Raw genomic sequence first — 24,102 nt, 5'->3', positions numbered from 1 at the left:
TATTATGATTTGTATGTGAGTTAGAAAAATGAAGCAGAATCTCACCCATAAAATTTCTTTTTATTTTTTTTCTTCCCACAACAAAATGTCTACAAAAGCGATAAAATATAGAATTTAACAAAAAAAAATCACTTCAGACCTTCACATTGTATATACATCTCAAAGGAGAACTCACTAAGGCCCCTGCATGGCTCTGAACTTCGACCCAGTCTGATCCATCGTTTATGGGCGTGACTCACTTTATTGCAGATGCATGCTTTTACACACACAGTCACTCTTTCGTTCTCGTCTGAAAATGAAGCGTTGGACAGTAGAGCTCGTGGATTTATGGCAGAGTCAGAGTTCAGAGTCAAGCAGAGTCCTCACCAAATGAAAAAGCATAAAATGTAAAAACGGTTCATCAGCGTAATCACATACAGGTTTTTCCTCAGAGTTCCCCTTTTTTGATTGGTTTCTCAAGTAAACTCACACCGTAAAGCATCTACGCCCCACTCTGCCAATCCTTCCACTCCTCACTAGCTATGGCACTTTGAAAACAAACAAATGTCTCTTTTTTTTTGTATTTTTTCTGTTTTTGTCCTTGTTGTTGTTGTTTTGTTAGTCCTGTGTAAAAGAGGTTCTGTAGCCTAAGTACCTTTTAGGTTTTGGTTACAGATTGCTACATTTTGTTTTATTTGCTCTTGCTGGGATGCAAAGACATTCTAAACAATAAATTAACAAATTTTCAACACTACTCCAATTGCACAAATGTGTAATGCATCAAGAAAGTTTACAAAGCATTGGTAGAGCAGAACGTCATCTCACATCTCGTTTTCTTCCTCACACGCACACATTCACGCGCACACAGCTTTTTCTCAGGAAAGGGAGAAGAAGGTTTGGATTGTGTTCGACTAAGTGTAGGAAACATTTCAAACTCAGCATGTTTTAAAAAATTGTCTGCGCAATTTGTCCGAGTCACGTCGAAGAGCCGACGACTGCTCGTTTGTGCGCTCCGTGATGTCATTCTGTGTTGATGGAGTGGTAAAGGCGCATGATGCGTTCAGCCCCTCACACTGAACAAACTACTCCATAACATTCAGAATCGATTATTCTCCCACAGCAGGTTCAAGGGTTATCCGATTCAGTAAGGCCAGTTCAGAAAGGGCCGTTCAACGCACACATTCAGAGGTTGAGAACAAAAAACTCCCCAAAACATTTCAAATCCAGCAACAAATTAAAATTGGTCACGTATAAATTAGAGCATTTATTTAAAAATCCTTTCAGTATGTGAAAAAATTGCTTTGAACCGACTAAATTGATGTGGAATTTGCCCACAACCCATTCCCCACCCTGCCAAAAAAAACCAAAACAAAAGAAAAAATCCTCTCCCACGAAACCCACATTATCATGAGAAGAGAAAACACAATAAGCCCCAAATGTTTCATTGCTCTGAAACATCATGCAAATAGAACAGAACAACAATAGGCTAATAGTAATAGAAGAATAGTAGTCATAATAAGAACAATAATAATAGTAAATAGTAATAAAATAAAAAATAATCTTACAATGCAAACATGACAGTAGTAAATGCCTCCACTTCTTATTGCTACAGTATCTTACTTACAGTGTTGCGTTGCCACTCGTTCTTGCCGGCACATCCCCACCCCACCTCCCCTTACAGCCCCATCCCAGCCCTCTGATTCACAGTCTAACAAGGGATAATAAAAACGTCACACACAAAAACTTCATAGTCAGAGTTGGAATTCACTGTCCCTGCGGTGTTGTGATGGCGCTTGTGTCACAGCTTACTACTGGACTTCCCTCACTGTCCCAAAAGCAGCAAAAAGAATCAGTAAACATGAGCGTACAGTGGTGAAAAGAGCACACTGATATACAAGTTGTTGTTTTTTTAGTGCTATGTTATTATGATTTTTGCTATATAATCTGGAGTCTAAAGATATTTGGACAGTGAATTCATGCTCTGTACACACACATACACACAGACATACATCTGTCAAAGCCTTGTCTGGGCAGATTTCATTTCTGGCATACACTGGTGGCGTATGCCTTTTTTTTTAATCCTAAAAAGTTATTCTTTTATAATTAATCTTTTTTTTTGTAAATTTGCAAAAATATTAAACCCTCTTAATGCAAAATCTGAAAAAGAGCTGCTCCCTGAGAGATGCTTTGTAGTGCATCAAGCCTTAATGAGCAAGTGATTGTCTTTTAAAGAGTCACTGGCCTATGATCTGTGGTCGGGTCAGGGGTCGGAGGAAAGATGCTGGACTTTTGGGGAACCTTTACATAGATGCAGCGTGGAACAGATCAGTATAAGCTGATTTTCTAACGTTAACATTGGTACTTGCTCCCTCATTGTTGTTCTCCACGTGGGGAAAAAAAAGATGGAAGGATAATAAATGTTAGGCATACCAGCGGGCTTAAGGGGTACATAACTTTGATGGAAAGTCAAAGATTTGGCCGCTGTGCATTTGCAAAAATCAGAAAAGCTTAATGTTTTAAAATTGCCTAAATAACACTAGATCAGAGTCCATTATTCATAGCATTCAAAACTGAGGTAAAAGTGCGATTTTTAGTCGCTAGTCAGTCCAACATGTCTTCAGGTAATGAAAGTATCATCATCATGCGCTAATGTTCTGTCAAGTGTCTCTTTTTTGGGCTCATTTTGAAAGAGAGCTCTTTAGCCGCGCTGCTGAGATTTCACAGCACTTATAACTTTACAGGAGAGATTCACAGAGCATCTTCTAGTTCTAGTGTGTAGAAACCACTGAAACATGTCTACGCAATGAGATTTCAAATTATTCCTTCACCAGAAAAGACCAATTACAACATGCCTGGATAAATACCCAGTGGAGCCAATGTGATTTTTAAAAAGTGGCCAACAAACAACAAAACATAGAAACTAAGACAAAATGTAAGTGCTAAAAATTATGGAATGACTACATAAAAAGCAAAAATTGATTGTCTATCACACTTTCCTTTTTTCAAATTGTTAATGCCATATTGCAGCTTTAAATGGTATTCTATTCTGGACTAATTTATAACTCTAAGTCAATGCTCTCTTTACTGAAAACACTGCAGAGTCTGTGGTGGTGGAATGAGTACCGCCGATGGAAATGACTGTTAGGCATAACCATTAAGTGAAATATAGTGCATTTTAGTTAAAACGGCTACCTTGATCTGAACAACTGAAAGCATGAAGAGGAGGAAAGGAATAAGATCAGAAAGGCAGTGTGAAAATTATTGCTCTTTAGACAAAGGGTCCTACATATTCACAGCCCACAGGGTCTTTGTCACCCATGGACTGTAATGATTGTGCAAATAGTGATTGTAGGGATGAGGCATACAGCACTCATACATGTTTGAGTGACTGGAAATTTGTGAATCCAATTCAGGTTTGTTTCATTTTTCGTTGCCTTTATTTTGGTGGACAGCTATACACGCCTTCACCGTGATTTCTATCCACTTATATCTGCCAGAATTTTACGGACAGGTCCTAATACATGAGAGATAAAGGTCTGGGTGCATGGGGAATTTGGGAAGAGATTTGGGGTTCATTGCAAGGTCCTAGTCTCTGATTAGCTGTGTGTGGCTGATTGTTCGAAAGCAGTCCAGCTTTTATTGGACGTAATTATTGCAGCGAGAAATAAACGATTGATAAGATGGCAAATCTGCCAGATTCTTTTTCTTGCAAAATAGAATATTTCTGTATATATCTCCAGCTTGAAAAGTAGCAGTAGCCATTATTATTTTTTTAAATCCTTCATATGCTCTCTTTACATTACTATAGGTTCAGAAGGATGTAGTACCTTCTTTACATATGAACAAAATCCAGACAAGGCTTCTATATATCAACAAACCCAAATTGAATCCCGGTTTTTAGCCAGTGTTGTTTTACAAGTCTCAACTTTACAAATTCTGTACACAAGAAACTATCAAATAAAATAAAAACACGTAGACACGGTATAGTCAGCCACAGTGGACTGCTGTATATTTAAATTAAGACTAACTTATTTTAACAGAACAAGAAGTAATACTGGAATCCGCTCTCCACTAGAAGAATATCTACAATAGCTTCTCTAAATCCACAGTTCCCTCCCCCATCCAGCTTCACCATCTTCACATGGAAAATAATTCAAATGATTTTTTCAAAGTTAAATCATTTTAACTTACCAATTTCTTTTTCTTTTTTTTTGTTTAAAGATTGACAGCTTAAAATTGTTCCTAGATATTTTAAAGTCTGTACATTACTGGTCAGTCAGTTCAGTTCAGGAGAAAGGTGGAAGCCCCGCTCAGGTTGTGGCCTGGGGCATGTTTCATTTGTATATACATTCTTCAGACTGTATCGGTGAACAGAATGGGATAAGTGCTGGACATTCCTAGTATTGTTGTCGGGAACTCTAAGCTGCTAGCAGATGACTCCTCACCCACCAGCTTGAAATGTGCCTGGGGGGGCTCGGAAATATGTGGTTGCCACGATGATGACGTAGTCGACATAGCTGCTTTCGTCTCGTTGGATGCGGCTGTCTTACTTTCTTGGTCCTCTGCTGGCGTCATTTGTTGCATGTGGACCACAGGCAGTCACTTGGGCATGGCCATGGCAGAGTTTGGGTCTGGGTTGAAGAGTTCTTTGTAGAGTGGAGGAAACAGGACATTGACTGTTTCTGGGTGGAGTTGCTGGAAGGCCTGAAGCTCTTCAGTGTGGAGTGTGCACAGGGCTGACAACGTTGGGATTCGGCTGATCAGCTGCCGGACAAGAGAGAGAGATGATCAAGGATGAGGAAATTTAAGTGCAGATGAGGACAAGGCTATAAGTCAGTCTTTGTTCTGCTACTTCTGTTGTGTTTTTTCCCATTGAATCACCCATCCTTCCTACCAAAGGAGATCCTGTCTTCATGTTTGATTTCCCTTTTGGTCTTAGCCTATAGATTCATGCATTTTAGGCTTCTATGCCGTTCTAAGTTCTCTCACCATAAGTTCCAGCCCTACCTTGGCCAGTGCATCTTCATCCATGTGGTTCTTCTGCATAATGTGCTGCAGAGAAAAGTAGATCTTCTCCTGGAGCTTTTGAACTTTCCGAGGCTCCATCAGCCACGGTCGATCTGAAAGAAGAATAGACTTTTTTAATGCCGACAGAGTTGATTGAAGGGCAAAATGTAAAATTGATACGGCTGTGAGGCCACTGTATAAAATGTTACGTGGTGAGGACTGATTATGCTGCTTGATACAGAATAATGTAAAGAGAGTCACTACCTTATTTTTAAAGTGTTTTTAATTCAAGTCCATGCACATTGCGTCCTGCATTATTATAATATTATAATATATTATTATAAGCAGATTCACACTGACCTGTGGAAATTAGTACAGCTGCTGAGAACAGTGCAATCTCCTCCTCTGTTAGCTGCAGTGAGCACATACTCTTCGCAAAGTCAAACACTGCACTCACTAAGTCATCACAACCTTGGAGGGACGCACAGGGAACGGCAGACAGTAAGAAAAAAAATGAAATTATCTCTCACTTCTTTTTTTAATAATATTTGGCTGTACTCCTCGTTCATACCAAGACAAAATGTTTAGCTAGTAATATCTTACCTAGGGCTTTGAACATCTGCATGCCTCCATACTTCCCTTCAAAGAGTACTGTGTTGTTGAGAGGGTTGAATGCCCTGCACATCCGCACCAAGACTACCTCCAAACAACCTGGAGAGAGAGAGTGATAAATTTGAAGTTGATATACTCACTAAAAGCCAACCAGAGTAAGAAGCCACAGGATATTTACTGTCTGCTGACTGACAGTTTGACCTCTGCTTACATAAAGAGATAGGCCTGAACTGCTCACGTGGCTCACCTGACTTTAGAAGAAGGATCTGGTCATTCTGGCACAGCTCCATAAACCCTGAGATGCGCTTGGCGAACTCCACCACATACTGGATCGCATGGGTGATCTGGATGGCACACTGCTGCCACAGCACGTCACGGGGCTAGAACCAAAGACCCAGGTTATGTTTGTGTACTTTTGTACCTAGTTATTTCATGTGAGGAAATAAAATAAACGACATTTTTATTTCTATGACTGACATGCTCTGTGATTTCAAATGTGTTTCATTTCTATTACTAGTAAAAGAAACCCCACTAACTCAGTAAACTGAGTTTGAATGAAACTTCAAAGCATTACGGCATTTAAAACTATATATGTGTGTGTGTGTGTGTGTGTGTGTGTGTGTGTGTGTTCTTAATCCTTTTCAGTACTTTAGAAGTAGCTGTTAATTAAATTAATGTAACTAGAAAGGAAAAAAGACCCAAATATAGGGAGAGTATAAGATATAAGGTACTTTGTAATTGTAAATGTCATGTTTCGATGGCGCCATAAAGTCAAACCTCACCTTGCTCTGGTACATCTTGACCTCTTCATAGGAATGTGTCTGCCAGGCTAGCTGCTGCAGCTCATCTGTTGTGTACTGACATGTCTCCAAGTGGGACTTGATGATATTTTGAGCAATACGGTCTGGAAAAGAAGATTATTCATTCATGTCGATTATTCACGTATTCTTTCCCTACACAGTGTTACTATATATATAGCATATAGGAGTATATGGAGTGTGTTAGTTTAGGTACAAGCAGACCTGCACATTAATCTGAAGCATTGTGCACATTGGGTGGCAAGTACTATGGGCAATCTATCGTCCTTTTATATTGCTGTACATTTTCTGCTTGATTTTATATTCTCTAGAATCAGCCTGAAGTGCTTAATCTTAAATAAATCTTAACTTGTGCTAGCAGCCTTAGCTGTGCATACGGTAGTATGACACCTTGTCAGCTGTAAATTTAAGCCTGTCTGATCTCCTGTGTGGCTCTCAGATTAGGACCCTGACTCACGCTGCTGAAAGGACTACTTTGTGAGCAGACATGCAGATTTCCACGTGGCTAAGTCAGGTAGCTTTGAATGATTTTGCTTTCTTACCCAGCTCTCCCATGCTGACATTATTGGGCCCAAGCTGACTCTCCTGGTAGCCTCCATAGCTGAACAGGTTGGGTACTGGCGTCAGGTCGTACACTGGCTCCTGCTTAATGTGCTTCATGCCCGACATGTCCAAACCTGACTGGTCTGGAGACGGCTGGGTGGAATCCATCCCATAGTAACCCCCGGGGACTCCTGCTCCATTACCATGGCCACCTTTGGGTAGCTCAATGACGTGACCATTGGCATAGGTGCCCCCAATTTCATGGTTAAGGGTGGAAAGTCCGTTGGTTAGGCTGGATGAGTAAACGCGTGCCAGAGCTTCTGCTTCGCCTGTCTGCTGTTGCCGCTGCTCCTGCAGCCGTGCCTGGTGCTTCTGCACCTCTGCATACAGACTGTCACGCTGCTTCTTGGACATGCGGCCAAACTTGACCGCTTTATGGGGACAAAAAATAAAATGAAGGATGAAAAGAAATTGCTCCACTAGCTCAGACTGTATCAGATAAGATTGCATATGATCCTATTTTTGGCTGTTCTGCACAGAGAGGGTTGCACATGTATTTGTTTGCATATATTTGCCTGCACACTCATGCACCATAGATATAAATATGTATTTCCTGGACCTCACCATCTCTGGACATTCCTAGGGCAAGACATTTCTGCAGGCGGCAGTGTTGGCAACGGTTGCGGTTTGTTCTGTCGATGAGGCAGTTCCTCTGGCGGGGGCAGGAGTAGGAGGCGTTGTTCTGCTGACTACGTCTGAAGAAACCCTGGTTACATGTCAGCAGAGAATACAGGCTTCAGGTACCCATCAAGCATAGACTATATGATGTTTCTGAGCAAATGAATCAGACTTTGATTCAGCCACATAGAGTCTCACCTTACATCCCTCACATGTAATGACGCCATAGTGGATTCCTGATGATTTGTCTCCGCAGATTTTGCATGGTATAACTTCGATTTGGGCTGTAAGAAAAAAAGCGAGAACAAGAAAGACTTGCATTACTAATCAGATGGATACGGCCTAGTTTGGAGTTTTGTGAACACCTTGTTGAGTCATCTCACAGATGTCAGACCTCGGCTGGTGGTCTAATTTGATGGTAAATGTACATAACCCAGTTGGGTGTACGACCTCATTGAGATAACAGTGTGCCTGCATACTGCATTTGTGTCACGTTAACTTCAAATTCACAAGGGCACAGTGACATTTGGGCAATTATTATGTGCTTCTAGGAGTTTTCTAATGAATGGGACACCAAGGACTGCATACACACGGTTACACGCACAAAGTAACAAGATTGTGCATGTGTATTCTTTGTGTTACGCTTAAAGGACAGACCCCTGCGGGTTAGAAAGGTTGCCCATAATGAGAAAACACCAAAGGGTCACACATACTCTTCAACCTTTATCTTTTCTCTCTTTCAAACACACACTCACACGCATATGCAAACACATTTGGTCCACCAACTCAAATGCTGTTAGTGTTTAGCAGCCCTTAATCTACATGTGCACTAACTGAACTACGTTTTGTTCATTTTAGGTTTTACTCACTGTGTATAGGCAGCTCCATGTACAGTCACAACCAAAGGCACTGAATATAAACAACAAAAACTATTTCAACACACACGAGCACCTGTCATGGGTGCCTTTGAACTTAGCGTCCATACTGTATGGAAAGTGAAAGCTGCAGTTCCTGTTAAGAGATATGACATAGGTGTTAGAGGTAGGCAGGTATGCTGCTGAGATGGCACAGTCTCTATAAAGAGATTAGACAGCCTATCTAATCCTAAATTATTTCCCGACGAGCTCCTTCCCCTCCTCTGCTGAGCGCTGGCTTAGCCACAGCTGAAATAGCCATTCACATGTAATCTCCTTGCATACTGTGGGAAATTCTGTACATTTTAGGAATCTCCTGAGAAGTTCAGATATAACGTATGTTCGTGTTTGTAAATTTGATTCCTCTCGTGCGTGCCACCAAACCTTTCGTACAACATCGATGGATGTATGTCTAAAGTATCTGTGTGCACACTGAAGAGCTTACAAGTTTTGGATTTGTGTAGTATTAATTTTGTATTTCATTGATCTTGTGTAGGTGCTTTGGTTTGGCAGAGTTGATTGTGGGTATGTGTGTATATATATATATATATATATATATATATATATATATATATATATATATATATATATATATATATATATATATATATATATAAAAAACAAACAAACAAACAAAACACCCCCTGCGGGCGGTTTATCCTTCAAGCTCGGGTCCTCTACCAGAGGCCTGGGAGCTTGAGGGTCCTGCGCAGTATCTTAGCTGTTCCCAGGACTGCGCTCTTCTGGACAGAGATCTCCGATGTTATTCCCGGGATCTGCTGGAGCCACTCGCCTAGTTTGGGAGTCATATATATATATATATATATATGTATATATGTATATGTATATATATATATATATGTGTATATATATGTATGTGTATGTGTATATATATATATGCTAAGTGTCTGGCAGAATGAGTTTGCAGTATACATAATTGGATAATCTCTTGTCAGGATCAATGGAAGCAGTTTTCTGTCTAGCAACTGCGCAGGTACAATCACTTCAATGTAATCCCCCTGCCCTTCAGTGTTACTTCTTGTACGGGGCGACCGTGGCTCAGGGGGTTCGATCCCCGGGCTCTCTGTCCTGGTCGTTGTGTCCTTGGGCAAGACACTTTACCCTACCGCCTACTGGTGTTGGATGGTGCAATATGACAGCCTCGCTTCTGTCAGTCTACCCCAGGGCAGTGTGTGAATGAATAGTGGTATTGTAAAGCGCTTTGGGTGCCTTGAAAAGCGCTACATAAATCCAATCCATTATTATTATCTGTTTCAGGAGCACTAAAAAAAAAAAGAAGCTTTCAAATGTTTTAAAAATTTCCAGAAAGTGAAATGTTACTCTATGCTTTCTCTCAGTTTTAGGTGTGGAAAGCTTTGGAAAACAGAGCCAGGATTAAACACTGACATCTGCTATAAAAAAAAGCAAAAATAACCCAAACATATTTGCATATTCAAAGTAATTTTTTTAACAGGGCATAGGAGTAGATCTACCCAGGTAATTGATTTTTTTCTCTTTAATTAGAATGAAACAGCATCTTTATATATGTATAAATAAATATCTAAATTTATATATTCATTTTTGCCTATCCGCCCCCTGGTGGCCACTGAGAGACATGAAACGTTTTTTACATGCTGCCATGATCCTGGACTATGTACTCTGATTCAAGATGTATTGTTACACATATCTCCATAGTTATAACTGATGATGTAAAAGGGCCTTTAATCCCCTTATCTATCTCTAGTAACTCCTGATCCGTCTCAGGGGACCACCCATGACAGCCCTAGCAACAAAATGACACACTGTTTGAATGTGTGCTTAAGGTATCACAGGTATACTCTGAGTTCTGGTGCAGCCCAAGCTGTGACCCATTTCCACCAATTCTCGGCCAGCTCTCCAAACTGGGTCACAGAAAGGCACTGGACTGGGATGACACACAGACTACATACACAGAGCTGTCAATGAACGCGGCCTGTGCACCCCTATTTTTAGTCTGTAAAACAGGTCAGTTGCACCCAGGACATGGCCGGTATCAACAGACCACATTTTGCGTATAACCAGAAGACAGTACAACAGTGCATCAGCCATGCTTCTAATTATTCTTTGCTCTCGCAATCCTCTTATTCTTTCTGGTTGGCACTGTTAGTCCCATACTTTTAGTCAAACTCTTTGATCAAAATGTTAATCGTGAAGCAAGTTAATCTCCGTGGGTTTAGACAATCTGAATGCGTTCAGCCCACACCTGCTGCTGTCTGATGTGGATATACGGCGTTATTATTTCTGTTGATTTCTCAGAACAAGTGCTTTACATTTTTTCCTCGTCCTCTACACCGATTACATTATATCTTGACTGAATTCCTTTTACCCCATGGGAGATTGTATTTGTATTTGTCTTTGTATCAAATCATTATGCCCAAAAGAGCATGGGCGTGTGGGCATGTGCATTGTTTCTGTGTGTGTTTCAGGGATGGTTTGAGTGAGCATTTCACTTATAAAAAAAGACTCAGAAAGATAAAGTATGTGCACATGTCTGTGTGTGTTTGGTAAATTGTGTGTGTGTGTGTGTGTGTGTGTGTATGTGTGTGTGTGTGTGTGTGTGTGTGTGTGTGTGTGTGTGTGTATGTGTGGGTGTATGCATTGTTTACTGTGTCTATGTGTGTGTGTGTGTTGTGCTCATTGCCAATGGGGACTGTCAGGTAGGATATAGGGAGACGGTCATGACAGCATAGCTGTTGCCAGGGTGACCACCCACTCTCTGCACTCGTCTGGCTGTCACCGCGATGATGTGCTAAGCTGTCACAATCTTAAAGGAAATGATGTCATTGGTGTTTGGAGCCAACTCGGTGTATCATCACCGTTCGTCCTGTCGCCCTCCCTAAGCGGAGGTTTTTTGAATTGTTCACTTAAGGACTCCCACTTCCACATCCAGTCAACAATACAGACTATACTGTAGCTGCAGCAGTGGATTATACATGTAGCAGAATTAAAGACGCGTTTATCTGTTGGCTGTTTAGAAAAAGCTGCGTTCTTATTGTTTTCAAAGTTGGAATGTATGATAATACTTCTTGGGCGTTGGATTTCATGATTTTCCATTACAGAAGCAAACTTAAACCTTAAAAGAAGCGGTGGAAATAAATTTCTAAAGATGAAAGCTTAACATGAACAAGTCTATTGCAGTTCTTCCACTAGCCACTCTTAGAGGACCAGCCACTCATTTCTGTTTTTGGAAATTGTTTTGCTCCTAGCCACATGCCTTTCTTGAGGGTGGGTGGGACTTTTTTCCAACCGGAGCTGACCCAGTGAGTGACAAGGTCCTCAGCCAGCCGGAGCACGAGCGTTATCCTGAGGTTATTATGTAAGAACGGGACTGCAGTGCTGGCGATTCCTCAGCTAAGAGGAGGATCAGGCCTGCACAATCTCTTGAGGGAGAAAAAGATGGAGCGAACCAACTAGAGATGAATTTCGCTTAAGAATCTGGGAAGGCAAAGATAGTTGCTGTAATGTGAGTCACGCACGTGTGTGAGTGTGTGTTGCTGAGGGTTGTACTGCACCAGCACGTGTGTTGTGATAATTGATTTTTAATGAAGTGAGGATCTCCTGTGAATTTCCTGGGCTGGCCCTTTCCCTAAATAGAGTCCTAATTATCCATATTGCACTACAGGAAAAAAAAAGCAGCAGCCTTGCACCAATATCTTAGCAATACTTATTTCTAAAGCACATAAGTAGCTCACACACAGGGCTTGCTGAGAGTTAATGCACACGTAGATGCACAGAGAATGAAGCAGCTATCTGAAAGGAGCTTGTTTATATTGACAATGTAACAGCAAAGTGAGGCCACTAGGTGTTGCTAGACAAGTCTGAGTTGCATGTATGTGTGTGCAAGTATGGGTGTGTGTTTCCAAAAGGGCAGAATGGACATGCATGTTTCATTCATTTAGCCTGCAGGATGGGTCTACAAGAGAAATGTATTGAAGCAGCACACAATATCACGCAGTTTACAGCGACACAGTGCACACCAGAGACTGGTGTTCACTTTCCTGCCGTAACTTTTGCCAGTGTAAGCCACTTCAGAAATGCAAACATGACTCCTACTGTAGTCCCAGGGGTTGATTTGTTGGGGATGAATGTGGGTGGTATCTCCACTTCATTAAAAAATATGCATAGCTTCTTCCCAGTTAACGTGATATCTTCTGGGAAAATGAAGGAGATCAGCACTTTACCCCCCACCAACACCCCTCCTTGTTAAATCTGAACAGCTCCGGCGCTGGTCTTAGATGTCTATATACTGTGAATTATGCTATCACTTTTCACCATCCACTCCGCTTCAGTCTGTTTGACTTTTTCATTCGTGTGTTCCTCCTCGCTGTAAGTGGCTGTGTGACTGGGAAATCATTTCAGTTTCTGTATTTCATGATCTATTTCCATCTCTCAGTGAAACTCTGTCTCCCTGTCTCACAGAACTTAGAGGAACAAGCGGAGGTTTTTCTCCTCTCTCTCCTTCTCTGCCAATGATGAAAAACACTGAGGAAACTTTTTGGTGGCGTGATCACTGAGCGGATTAATGCACACAGCTGGGAATAGTTTATAGCAGTGCTTCTTGGGTTATCTCCCCTGTGTTTCCTGTCATGTTTCCACATCATACTGTCCCATTAAAATCAATGAAACACTGCCACGGCATATGGTTTCAAACGGACCTCTGCGCTCGTGTGTGCTGTCACACTTTCCCTCTTTCCTGTTTTACTGTCTGAAACATTAAAATACACACATATATATATATGTGTGTATATATATATATATGTGTGTGTGTGTATGTGTGTGTGTATGTGTGTATATATGTGTGTGTGTGTGTGTATATATATATATGTGTGTATGTGTGTGTGTGTGTGTGTATATATATATATATATATATATATATATATATATATATATATATATATATATATATATATATATATATATGAAGGACTGATTGACTTTCTGCTCCGTTTTTCAGCCTTCAGTACTTACCACAAATTAATTTTTTAGGAGCCCTGTGGCCCGGCTAGATGCACACATTCCTCCTTAGTCGTCGCTGTCTGTATTGTCTATTCTCTCCTTAATCCTGACCTTCGAAGTTTAACAATGCTTAGTGCTGTTTTCTCTGGCTTCTGTTTGTTTCTTTGGGACAAAACATATTTAAGGTTCAATACCCAGCTTGGTCTGCTTTTTCTATTCATTTTAAAATAATGTTTATATCTTAGGTGAAGTTTCACTGATTTCGAGTCAGCTCTGGTGCTTGTAACACTAATTTAGGAACAACTTGCAAAAATCAGAACTGAAACAATTATCCAGCTTCAGCCTTCTAGATGCAAACTGACCTCAGACCTGGCCTGAAGTAATAAAGATAATGCTGACATGAAACAGCCTCATTAAAATACTGTAAGTTGGCACAGCCGTGCACCGGTCCCTTCTTTTCCACAGTCTGCTGTGCATTGAGTTTTGGTGATAGATATTGTCGCCAAACATGTCTTTGTCCATTTTGTAGTACTTACAGTCATAATGTTGCTGCAAAAGCATACATTAAATACCCCCGCCTCTGCTTTTCCCATTGGTATATCGTCATCAACCCCCTTCCTGATGTAATACATAGACACACGCATAAAAGTGTCAGAAAAAAACAGTGCCGCTCTCGCCCTCCCCCCATGCTATATGTCAGAGGGCATGAGCTTGTCCAGCTTGCCGTGCGGCCCCAAAGCACTCTGGGTAATTGCTCAGATAGCAGGTCTGGGATCAGCTGCAGTTTGCTCATAGAATATTGTGCCGTGGTGTGATTGGACGCTGCGGAGAGGGAACAGAAGGGGGCCACTGGCTGTAATCCAGAGCATCGATTCACATGCACAGGCATGAACACACACACACACACATGCACCCCAACATGCTCCCAGAGACACATTCAGACAGACAGAGACGCACATTGAGACATGCTTGAAAGAACACATTACTGCATACCACTTTCAAAAAAAGCAGACTTTACAGTATGATTTTTATGGTCACACTGCTCCCATCCTAAATCCAATACACGCACAGACATGCACGCACATGCACACACACATAGTCTCCCATCCAGTGCAGCATGTGTCCTCAAATAGATAAGAAGGAGACAGAGGTGTGGGAAAAGAATCCACGGGGTAAACTGAACCCCTCTCATGGTCACTGTACACAGGCGTGCACACTCCAACCACCCGGGTGACCTATGAGGCCCTGATAGCCTCTGACCTTTCCTTAAAGACTCAGAAATCAGAGTGGAAGGAACAAGTCCAAGTGTGAGAGGCCTGCATCTGGTCATTACCATTCTAAAATCAGGCAGTGATAATATATGCATACACACAGGAAAACACAAGCAAAAAGACTCTTTAGAGTTCAGCCTCTCTCTTTTTTCCATTTCATCTCGCACCTTTGCCCTCATGCTAGCAGACACCTATGACGCACACTGAGCTGTGAAACACTGAGCAGTGTTCAAGCTTTGTTTGGGTGAAGCGAGTCGGTGCGAGGAAGAATATGTTTGCACAAACACTGACTAAGAAACCATCGCTTTATTCCTGAGATGAGAAAATAACACTATGTTAGCATCGGCCATTCTTGCTTAACCTCACGCTCCTCCTACTATGGTGTTTCTCTTGAGTCTAATTGTAGATGACTGTGTGTGTGTGTGTGTGTGTGTGTGTGTGTGTGTGTGTGTGTGTGTGTGTGTGTGTGTGTGTGTCTGACTGAGGGGGAAGGGAGAGAAAAGGTGGCTATCACAGTGTAAGAGAGAAATGGAAAGAGAGGGACATCCATGGAGAGATGGGCAGAAATTGCTCTCACTTCTTACATAAGGCAGAGAAAAATTTTCCCGCAGTTTTGTCAGAGTCGCATCCTTTCTAGTGATAATCAGTTGACGAGCAGATAAAATCAGGGAAACGGCAGTGTCAAGATGAGAGAAGCTGAATGGACTTTAAAGCATTGACGAGAAGGGGAGCACTTAATGTGACTAGCTAACAATTAGAGTACGGAGAAGAGGATGGAAAACCCGTCTGTGGGACTGTTTTAAATTCAGTTAACAAGGCTTACTTCTGCATCTGATACACTTGTACAGCTTTAATACAGCTTTAATAACTGCATACACATATTCGTCCTACTGTTGAGTAGGGGTGAACAGAAGCTAACAGCTTTTATTTAAGCATATGCCTTTAATATAAAGTCTCTGCTATTCTAGAAAATATGATTTTTAACTTCATTAAATAATCTGACCCTTAAAAGAAGGGTGTACATGGTAAGACGTTCTTCCACAAGCTAAAATAAAAATACCTGACATTATGTAAAGAGAGACGATGTGATTTAAAACTGTTTAACCATTATCTTATTAATAATAATGATCAAACAAAAAATAAATGCTTTCTTAAAGGACCACTCTGGTTTCTGTTCAACATTTCCCAAAGCATTCAACCAAAATGTCCTTTTTTTCAATTTAAATGTTGCAGTGATACCTCCAGCTATTACTTGCTGCTTTTTTTTTTCTTTCTCTCTTTTTGCATAACACCTTTCAAGACCAGAGAGCCAAAGTGTTGAGTTAGAGATTCTTGCCCTGCTGCTTGTGAGTTCATGAAACCCCTGGTAGTGAAACAGGCTGTCAGCTCGAGTGTGAACACGAGCATATGAACGAGTTCCCTTTGAGTTTACGCGTGTACTAAAAAGGTTTCAATGTACTTGTGTTTCAGTGCTTCTGTTTAAGTGAGTGTGTGAGCATGCACATGTGTGCCTATATGTGTGTGTGTCCTCTCCCAGGGATGGCCGCTAATAGCTCGCCTCGGGCAACAATTTAACTCAGCCTAACAAGGTTCTCCCCAAAGTGGCCCCAGGGGCATCTCTCATAGAGGCAAATTGATCACAAAGACTATCACACAACTCAGCTCGGCTCGACCCAGCCTGCTCTGCTCTTTACCTGCTCTCTTTCTCTCTCTCTCTCTCTCTTTGTCTCTAGCGGGATGATTTAACAGAATGCGTTATGAACATTAAATCTGAGTTAAGTGAGCAAAAGCAGCAACAGCGGCAGCCGTCTTGGTTTCAGAATTGCATTCTCTTTGTGAATGGCAAGATCCCTCACATCAACAGCAAGTGCTGTGGACACACACACACACATATGTGAGTACTCTCACGCACAGAGTTAAGAGAAGTATCTCATGACTTGGACACAGTAACTGAGAGATAGAGATAGAGAGAGGGAAGAAAGGCAGACCTAATAAGAGTCCCTTCAATGAGATTACAAGCACTAAAACAGGCTAATCTTTGTCATTAAGAAAAGATGCCGCAGTAGGCTAAGTCATATTATAGGCTTATTGCAGCTTTCTGCAGAGAACACCTTCACAGTATAGGGATATAATGTGCCACTTCCTCTGTCATCTTCACATCTTGTCTATAACTTTGGAGAGCCAGAGTCCACTTTTTGTGCAAAACCTCTTAAAAGTAAGGGCCTTGCAGCACTTCCAAGTAATCAGTGCTGTGCATAATCAAATCATATACGTATATGATTATGCGTAGCGTAGAGGGTAAGCTGACACACACCTTTAGTTTATGGACTAATCTGCTTTGAATGTTAGCTGAAGTCTGATAGGTGGTTAGCAAGCGTGGACTTTGGATACCTCTATAACAGGTACTGCATGTTATTCATTGCTTCAGGCAGCTAGAATGTGCAAGTGCTATGAGAACAGGATAGCTTGTATCTGTGTGCATTTGCACCAGTATGCATGCAAGAAAATTTAGTTTTGCACCCTAACTCACCATTTCATACAAGCACACACTAACTTGCTTAGGCAAACGCACACAAACGTCCACACTTGCACTATTATATAACTCTTAAGTCTCTCTCTCTCTCATACTTGCCCTCTTTTTTTCTTATCTCACTCATTCACTTGCTCATAGTCTCCCTTCTCTCATTCTGTTTGTCTCGCCTTTCGTTTTCTGTGTATTCGCCATATAGATTCTTAGCTCAATTCATGGTCTTTAAGCAGATAGAAAAAAGGAAACCTCCTAAAAACGAAATGAACTGACTCATAAAGTGACTAAACTTGAATAAATGACCAAATCTCTACATTGTTCTAGAGTAGCAGAAATCAGAATTTACTGTAAAAGTGTGTGCGCAATGCTCACTGACTTTGGACTATCAGTTGGTGCACTCGATGTCCCTCTCCCCAGAACCTGATTTGTTATGATATGATAATTCTCACTTTTGATGTGAGCATATTTTTCCTATAAAAGGAACCCCTCCAATGATATCTTTGTCATATTTTACTCGCTTTCTGTGTTTAATAAGCGCAGTCACCCTCTTCCCCCGGTTTTTACTTCAGTGTAAATCAGAGGAAAATGTGAATATTGAATATCATTGTGCGTCCACTGAGACACGCTGCCTTCATGGATGAGTAAAACTGACAAAACAGAAGGAGCTGTCAGAGGACTCTATGACTTCAAGGCAGATTTAGAGTTTAGGAGTGGTTCAGGCAGAAATCCCTCCCGGCTAAGATAAAGTGGAGACACAAACTGAAGCGTGCCGTGTAGCCCACGCTTTGTGTGTGGAAAGATTTAAGAAAGAGGGAGAATTGACTGAGGAGGAAAAACAGTTCGCCTAGGCTCCCCTAGACGGCCGCGGAGGGATAAAACCAACACTGGGTGCATGCTGAGCGCATGCAAAACAAACACAGGCTATGATAGTGGCTCAGTGGGACCGCAGAAGTGCTATCCAGGCAGCACACGCACGCACAAAGCATGGTGGAATGTTTTAAGTAGATGGCTTGAAAAAAAATCTAAAGGTCAGGTAAGACACACTAGGTGAAGAGTAGACGGTGAGTCTTGAATGCAAAATGAGTGTGTAAGTGTGTGTGTCGCAACAACACTCTGGTGCCGGTACCCGTTTCAGTCAGTGGGGCTGTGTTGAGGGATTAACAGTGTGGCCTGCATGAGCTTGGGGTAATCTCTCCTCTCTTCTTACATAACACTAGACCATTACTCAGCACAAACACACAATAAACAACACAATCAACAACACCGAGCTGGACAACAGACCACACATGCAGTGATAACAGTGCAAAGCAAAGATTCACCCAGACCGGGTGCACAAAAAGAGGTTTCATGGCGACAATGGAAAGCAGTGATTTGGTGTAAATTAAGTTTTGGGCTCAGTTTCTAAATCAGTACGAATAATGGCAACTTATATTTTGCATGTTGTTACTCATAGTTGGTACTGAAAGTGAAACACAGGCACAACTCAGCGCCACTGATCTTTAACCTTTACTTTATCCCCCTTAATGGCACATGATACAAATACTGGCAGTTAAATGTAATCACAGTGTAGCTGTGAACATCTGTGTTTATTATTCTGCATCATTTCTATGTATTCACATGAGTCTTCCTGTGTTGTCATCCATGTGCTTGTACATCGGCCTTCCGCTTGTTTGTGCTCTGGAGAAAAACAACAGTAAACACTGAACACAGACAGCCAACAAGCACTAAATGGTGGAGGTGCTTCTTTAATAGTTTCTACTGTTATAAAAAAAAAAGAAATTATAGGAACAAACATGAAAAAATACAAAAAAAAAAGAAAAGAGAGATGTTTAGACTCCAGTGTAAACTAAAGCCATTTCAGTTGTGTGCCACGGATTTATCTAAACAGACAACTTCCATTGTCTTTGACTAAAAATTGATCCCGGGATGCTTTCGAACTGGACAAATCAATTCGCAAACGAGTCTCTAAAGCAAAGCAGGATGGGACTAATTCTATTGGCATGAGGCCGTCATGCGTAGTACTGCAGCTGTTTGTGTCAGTGTGCGTTTTCAGAGCTTTCGGATTTTTAATGTGTGCACATGCTGCCTTTCAAGGTAACATAAATAATGCCAGAAATGGAAATGACCATTAATTCTTGTAGATTTGAGATAAATATTTTTAATGACCCCCCCCACTCCCACCCACACATTATTCTGGATCTCCTGCCATTATCTTATTACTTTATTGTGCTCTCATACTCTTCCACTTCCTGTCATCCCATCTTATCCCACAGTGTTAGGAGAATGAGAGATGGTGATTGGCGCATACTGCTAACAGAGGAGAAGTGGCCCTGCGAGCCCCTCCTCCACTGTTGCTCCCTCCATCGCTGAACTTGTGGACCTGCCTGACCCGGGTGCATTTGGAAGCTCTTAAGCTTATAACAGTAATAAAAAGGATACACATCCACGGGATAATGTAGACTGTGGGGATCACTGAGTAACACAGGAAGCTACTCACTTGCAGAATACATGTCAGTTCATGCTTGTGTGATGCTGTGTATGTTTCCAAGCACGCATATGCTAATCTCACAGAAGGGCTCTGATCTCTTATTGATTATGGCATTAATAAATGATTTGGTAGGAGGTTGCTGTTGATTAGCTCAGACATTCTTTAGGTTAAACTAATTTCTGCAAAAAATTACTTTAAAAAATCAAACATTCATTTACAATAACTAAAACGATTCATCCAAATAAATAGGGCATAATTACTTAATTATATTTCATTTATTGTCTTATTATAGAGACGTAAAAACTAAAACTCTGTTGCCACTTAAACACATATATATGGCCACTTGCCACTGTTTCTAATGTCATTTGATGGGTTTTAACGGAACACCTCTTACAGCAGAGCTTCACCACATTGCTGTTGAAAATACAGAGATAATGAGCCTGTTTACAACATCCTACACAGCACTGAGCCAGCTTCGTTTTCAGAGAAGCAGAAAAGGCCTCTTATGATTATATTATATGTTGTTTCTCTGGCTTTTCCAGGCCGGGCGATGGCGTGACATCATCTTCGGTCAGGGCTTCAGGAGCTGTGGCTATTGTTAAATGATAATTACCACGGCTCATGAGGGGCCTCTATTTTTTTAAAACCTTGTGGTTGTGAGCATGTTTCTGTGCAAGGGCAGCCGAGACTCCACACACACAGACGCGCGCACACACAGGTTGGGAGTGGGGGCCACACGGCCCACACTGATTTAATTCTATCTGACAAAACCCTTTGGGGCGTGCAGAGGGAGAGAGGAAGATGGAGAGCGAGGGAGAAAGAGAGAGATAGACATGGTAAAAAAGGGGTGAGAGAGACGCTTCAGGGGCCTCTTCTGCCAACCATGGCTATTAAGTGAAAGCAGGAGCTTTTGGTATACCCCTCCAAAGCCTCCCATGCACGAGAGTAGTCGCAAGGCCCATTAAAATGTGGATAAAATACAAGGTGTGTGACAGAGGAGTTTGCCATGGGATTGCAGAAAGAGAGTAAGAGGAAAAGATGTTTGGCCTCCTGTTTTTTCTTTTTTTTTCTTGCCTAAGGTTTGATGGCCTGGAGCTGAGGCAGCAGATAGCTTTACATCTTTACATGACATGGACACATGAATAGATTGATGTTTGACCTTTTTTCTCTAAGTAATAACTGCAATAAAATAATCCGATTACAGTGTATTGTTGTTTATCGTCATAACTAATAAGCAGGTTAAAATAACGGTAACGCAAGTTTGCTTAATAATTATTCTGACCGAACATGCATACAGTATATGTATATGATAACAATATTGTTCCGTGTAAAGAAACGTAACGAGTATTTTATTTTTAAGCTAAAAGCTATAAGCTATAATTTGACAAATCACAGGCCGTGGATTTCTGTGACATGCCTTTACTTTGAAGGCGACTTTGTACCCTTGGATCAAAATTTTCCAATAATTTCTCACCTCCAATATAGGAACATTCAGGCATCATAAAGGCCACCTCATAAACGAATTAACTTATTTCTGAGGCCAGTAAGAAGCGGTCCGGCCAGTTAAAACAGATTGGCTTATAAATGAGAGTTCAAATCATCCAGCTGAACGAGTGTTGCAACTTTAGCGCCAGCGGTAATTGCACAACGTCGAGAGTAAATAAAGCGAATTCCAAAACACTAAGCTGATAATAATAAGGTTAAATATTAAAGCCTTCGCGCTGGACTTTTAATGAACTGCAAATAGTCATGAAGGAGAAACGAAAAACGCGCATTTTCTGCTGTTAACGGAATTTAAACGTCGAGCAAAAGGCTAAGGGCAAAATGACCTGTGCGCGAGTGTCCCTGTGTATCACCGTGCGCGAGACAGGTCTTGCTTATTGCGTGCGCGTGAGCGTCCAGAGGACGGCATTGATAATGAATTTCAACATTCTCAGCGCGGCGCAGAGAGTCGGGAAAATGGGTTAGTGGAGCGCTTGAAAGTGCACATCCCTGAAGCATTCAATAAAGTTTACCATCAGAACATAACGGAATAAAGTTTTTTTTCTCCCTTTTTTCTTCTGCACATGGGCTAATCTAATCCGATCTACCACCCTATCCGCAATTTCCGCCGGTGTGGAGTGGAGCTCAAATGATTAAGCTAAATATAATGCGGCACTTTTAATTTCCAATCCCAGACTCCAGTAAAATTTGCAGGAACGCGCGCCTGTTCCACACACACGCTCCTGAGTCAAAACACACACGGAGAGGGATCCAAATAAACTTTACAGACTACTTAAGGTGGCTGACGAGATTGCAGAGAACCCCAAACACACTGCCTTAAGCTTAACATTGAAAAAAAGAGACAAATTCAGATTTTCGCCTAAACCTCCCAGAATAAACTTTCAAAGCTAAATGAGTGATAAAAGCTCGTCGTGCCGCGTGTGACTGTGTGTTAAGTGGGAGAAAGTGCGAGCACAGTGGGATGGTCTTACCTCGCATCGTGTCGGTGTTGCTGGAGCTGGTGCTGAGGCTCGCTTCCCAAAGCAGCAGTCATGAAGAAACAAACACTTAAAATAAAAGAAGGGGCTACGGGTGGTGGTGGTGGTGAAAGATCCTCGGTTAAAAACAACAACGAAAGGAGTGTAGATGATGTGCGTCGACGTCCACTGGCTGCCCTGAGTGGAAGCGTCTCTGCGCTAAAAGCATCCCAGAGCGGGGCGCAGGGAGGCGGGCTGAGGTCGGTTGGTGCGTCGGTCTGTGCGCTCTGGTTGTGTGGCCGCTTTTCTCATGATATCTGCGCTCTCACCTCTATGGGAGGGTTTCACTATTTTCTGGGGGCTGAGGGAGGGAAGAGCGTATAGGAGAGCTTTACCCGGCGGCCCGGATTGGACTGGAGCACTTTCCGCTCCTCCCACTCTCTCCTTCTCAGCCTGCAGCCTGGAACCTGCACACACAAACACGCGCACACACATGCACAGTCCGAACCCACTCTTAGTGCGAGACACAGGCAGTCTCCGCGAAGTTTTTAACCTCACCTTCCAATTACAACAATCTTATACGACTTAGGCACTTTTCATCTATACACATAAACAGTTAGTCTTTGATCTGGTCTCGTATTTATAGAGATCTAACATTCTGCCCAGCAAGAATAGATCCACTGGTGCTGTTTCGTTTTTACTGATTTAATAAAATCCATAGAAACACACACTAACACACTAACACTTTCTCATTATCGGTTGACTAAAGTAATTACAAGTCAAGGCTTTATAATTCTGCAGAATCTTTCATATGGCTGCAGAGTAGATTTCATGAATAAAGGTTACTTTTGGCGTGCAAAGCAAACGTTTAAAAAAACATTAAATTTGGTTTAAAAAAAGAAGTACAATTTGCTACTAAATGAGAGATATGCATTTGCCTGATAATGACAAACAATAAAGAAACACATGATTGCACTTAAGTTTAAACCAAATTCTCAAAAACAAATTCCTTTAAAAATGTTTAAAAGAATTTCTAAATATGAACACACACACACACACACACACACACACACACACACACACACACACACACACACACACACACACACACACACACACACACACACACACACACACACACTGTCCTTATTGAACTATTGAATGGAAGCTTTTCTTTTTCCTTTTTTTAATTTATTGAATTGTTGAAACTTTAACAGTTTTTGCACATGTGCATGGATCACTGCACCCAGCAGGATACTTTGTCACTTCAACCTCTGCAGATGTTCACACTGAATCATAGTGATTGCACTAAATAACACAGCTACGATTCTTATATCAGTTATATTGAAGGTAATTATGTTTAAAACGACGATAAAACATTTTGCTTCTCTCCAGGGTACTCATAGAAAGGTGAAAATAGCTTATACAACAAAAGAAGTGCAGCTCAAATCACAGTAGGCATCTCAGGTGTCTCGGGGATGATTTTCAGGGTGGGGTGCTGTCCTTCCTCAGAGAATCACTGAAATGCTGAACTGGACAATGAAAGAGAAGGTCTGTGTTCTGTGACCATCGCTACACTGTGTGTTGACTAAGCAGGTGTATGCTGCAAGGTATTAAAATGTCCGCGTGTGTGATCAAAATTTCAGCCAGGTTCTCTGAATTTCTAATCATGTTGATAACTGCGTTAACTAATTTTGCAGGATTATTTTTAATATGCAAACTTACAATTTAAGATGTTTTTTTAACCAGCAGGATTTTACTTTGAGGGAAAATTCAAAAGTTCACGACCCAGTCACGACAATCAAAACTTG

General features: G+C 41.4%; 1 protein-coding gene across 3 annotated transcripts; it reads right to left on the bottom strand.

The window, feature by feature from the left end:
• Positions 1-41: 41 nt before the first annotated feature.
• Positions 42-22,683, bottom strand: rorb (RAR-related orphan receptor B). Of its 3 annotated transcripts, none has more exons than XM_026186497.1 (10): positions 22,307-22,683; positions 7,836-7,921; positions 7,584-7,725; positions 6,959-7,390; positions 6,381-6,502; positions 5,846-5,978; positions 5,590-5,697; positions 5,347-5,457; positions 4,987-5,099; positions 42-4,743 (listed from the first exon to the last, which is right to left on the bottom strand). In XM_026186497.1, the coding sequence occupies exons 1-10, from the start codon at positions 22,311-22,313 to the stop codon at positions 4,579-4,581; spliced, it is 1,419 nt and encodes a 472-aa protein (XP_026042282.1). In that variant the 5' UTR covers positions 22,314-22,683; the 3' UTR covers positions 42-4,578. The 3 variants fall into 3 exon arrangements, with proteins under 3 accessions (XP_026042282.1, XP_026042281.1, XP_026042280.1); XM_026186496.1 differs by lacking the exon at positions 22,307-22,683 and adding an exon at positions 8,507-9,065; XM_026186495.1 differs by lacking the exon at positions 22,307-22,683 and having other exon boundaries at positions 7,836-8,485.
• Between the last annotated feature and the right edge of the window lie 1,419 nt (positions 22,684-24,102).

Source organism: Astatotilapia calliptera, chromosome 12 (genome assembly GCF_900246225.1).
Source record: "Astatotilapia calliptera chromosome 12, fAstCal1.2, whole genome shotgun sequence".
NCBI classification, from domain to species: Eukaryota; Metazoa; Chordata; class Actinopteri; order Cichliformes; family Cichlidae; genus Astatotilapia; species Astatotilapia calliptera.
Note: the sequence above shows the minus strand (reverse complement) of the source record. Positions and strands in the feature narration are given on the sequence as shown.

Excerpts from the sequence above, each read along its gene's own strand:
- rorb (XM_026186495.1), bottom strand. The coding sequence starts at position 7,958 with ATGCAAGTCTTTCTTGTTCTCGCTTTTTTTCTTACAGCCCAAATCGAA. Across the intron at positions 5,458-5,589 it reads GCAGATGTTCAAAGCCCTAG|GTTGTGATGACTTAGTGAGT; the intron begins GTAAGATATTAC and ends CGTCCCTCCAAG. Across the intron at positions 4,744-4,986 it reads ATGAAGATGCACTGGCCAAG|CTGATCAGCCGAATCCCAAC; the intron begins GTAGGGCTGGAA and ends CTTGTCCGGCAG.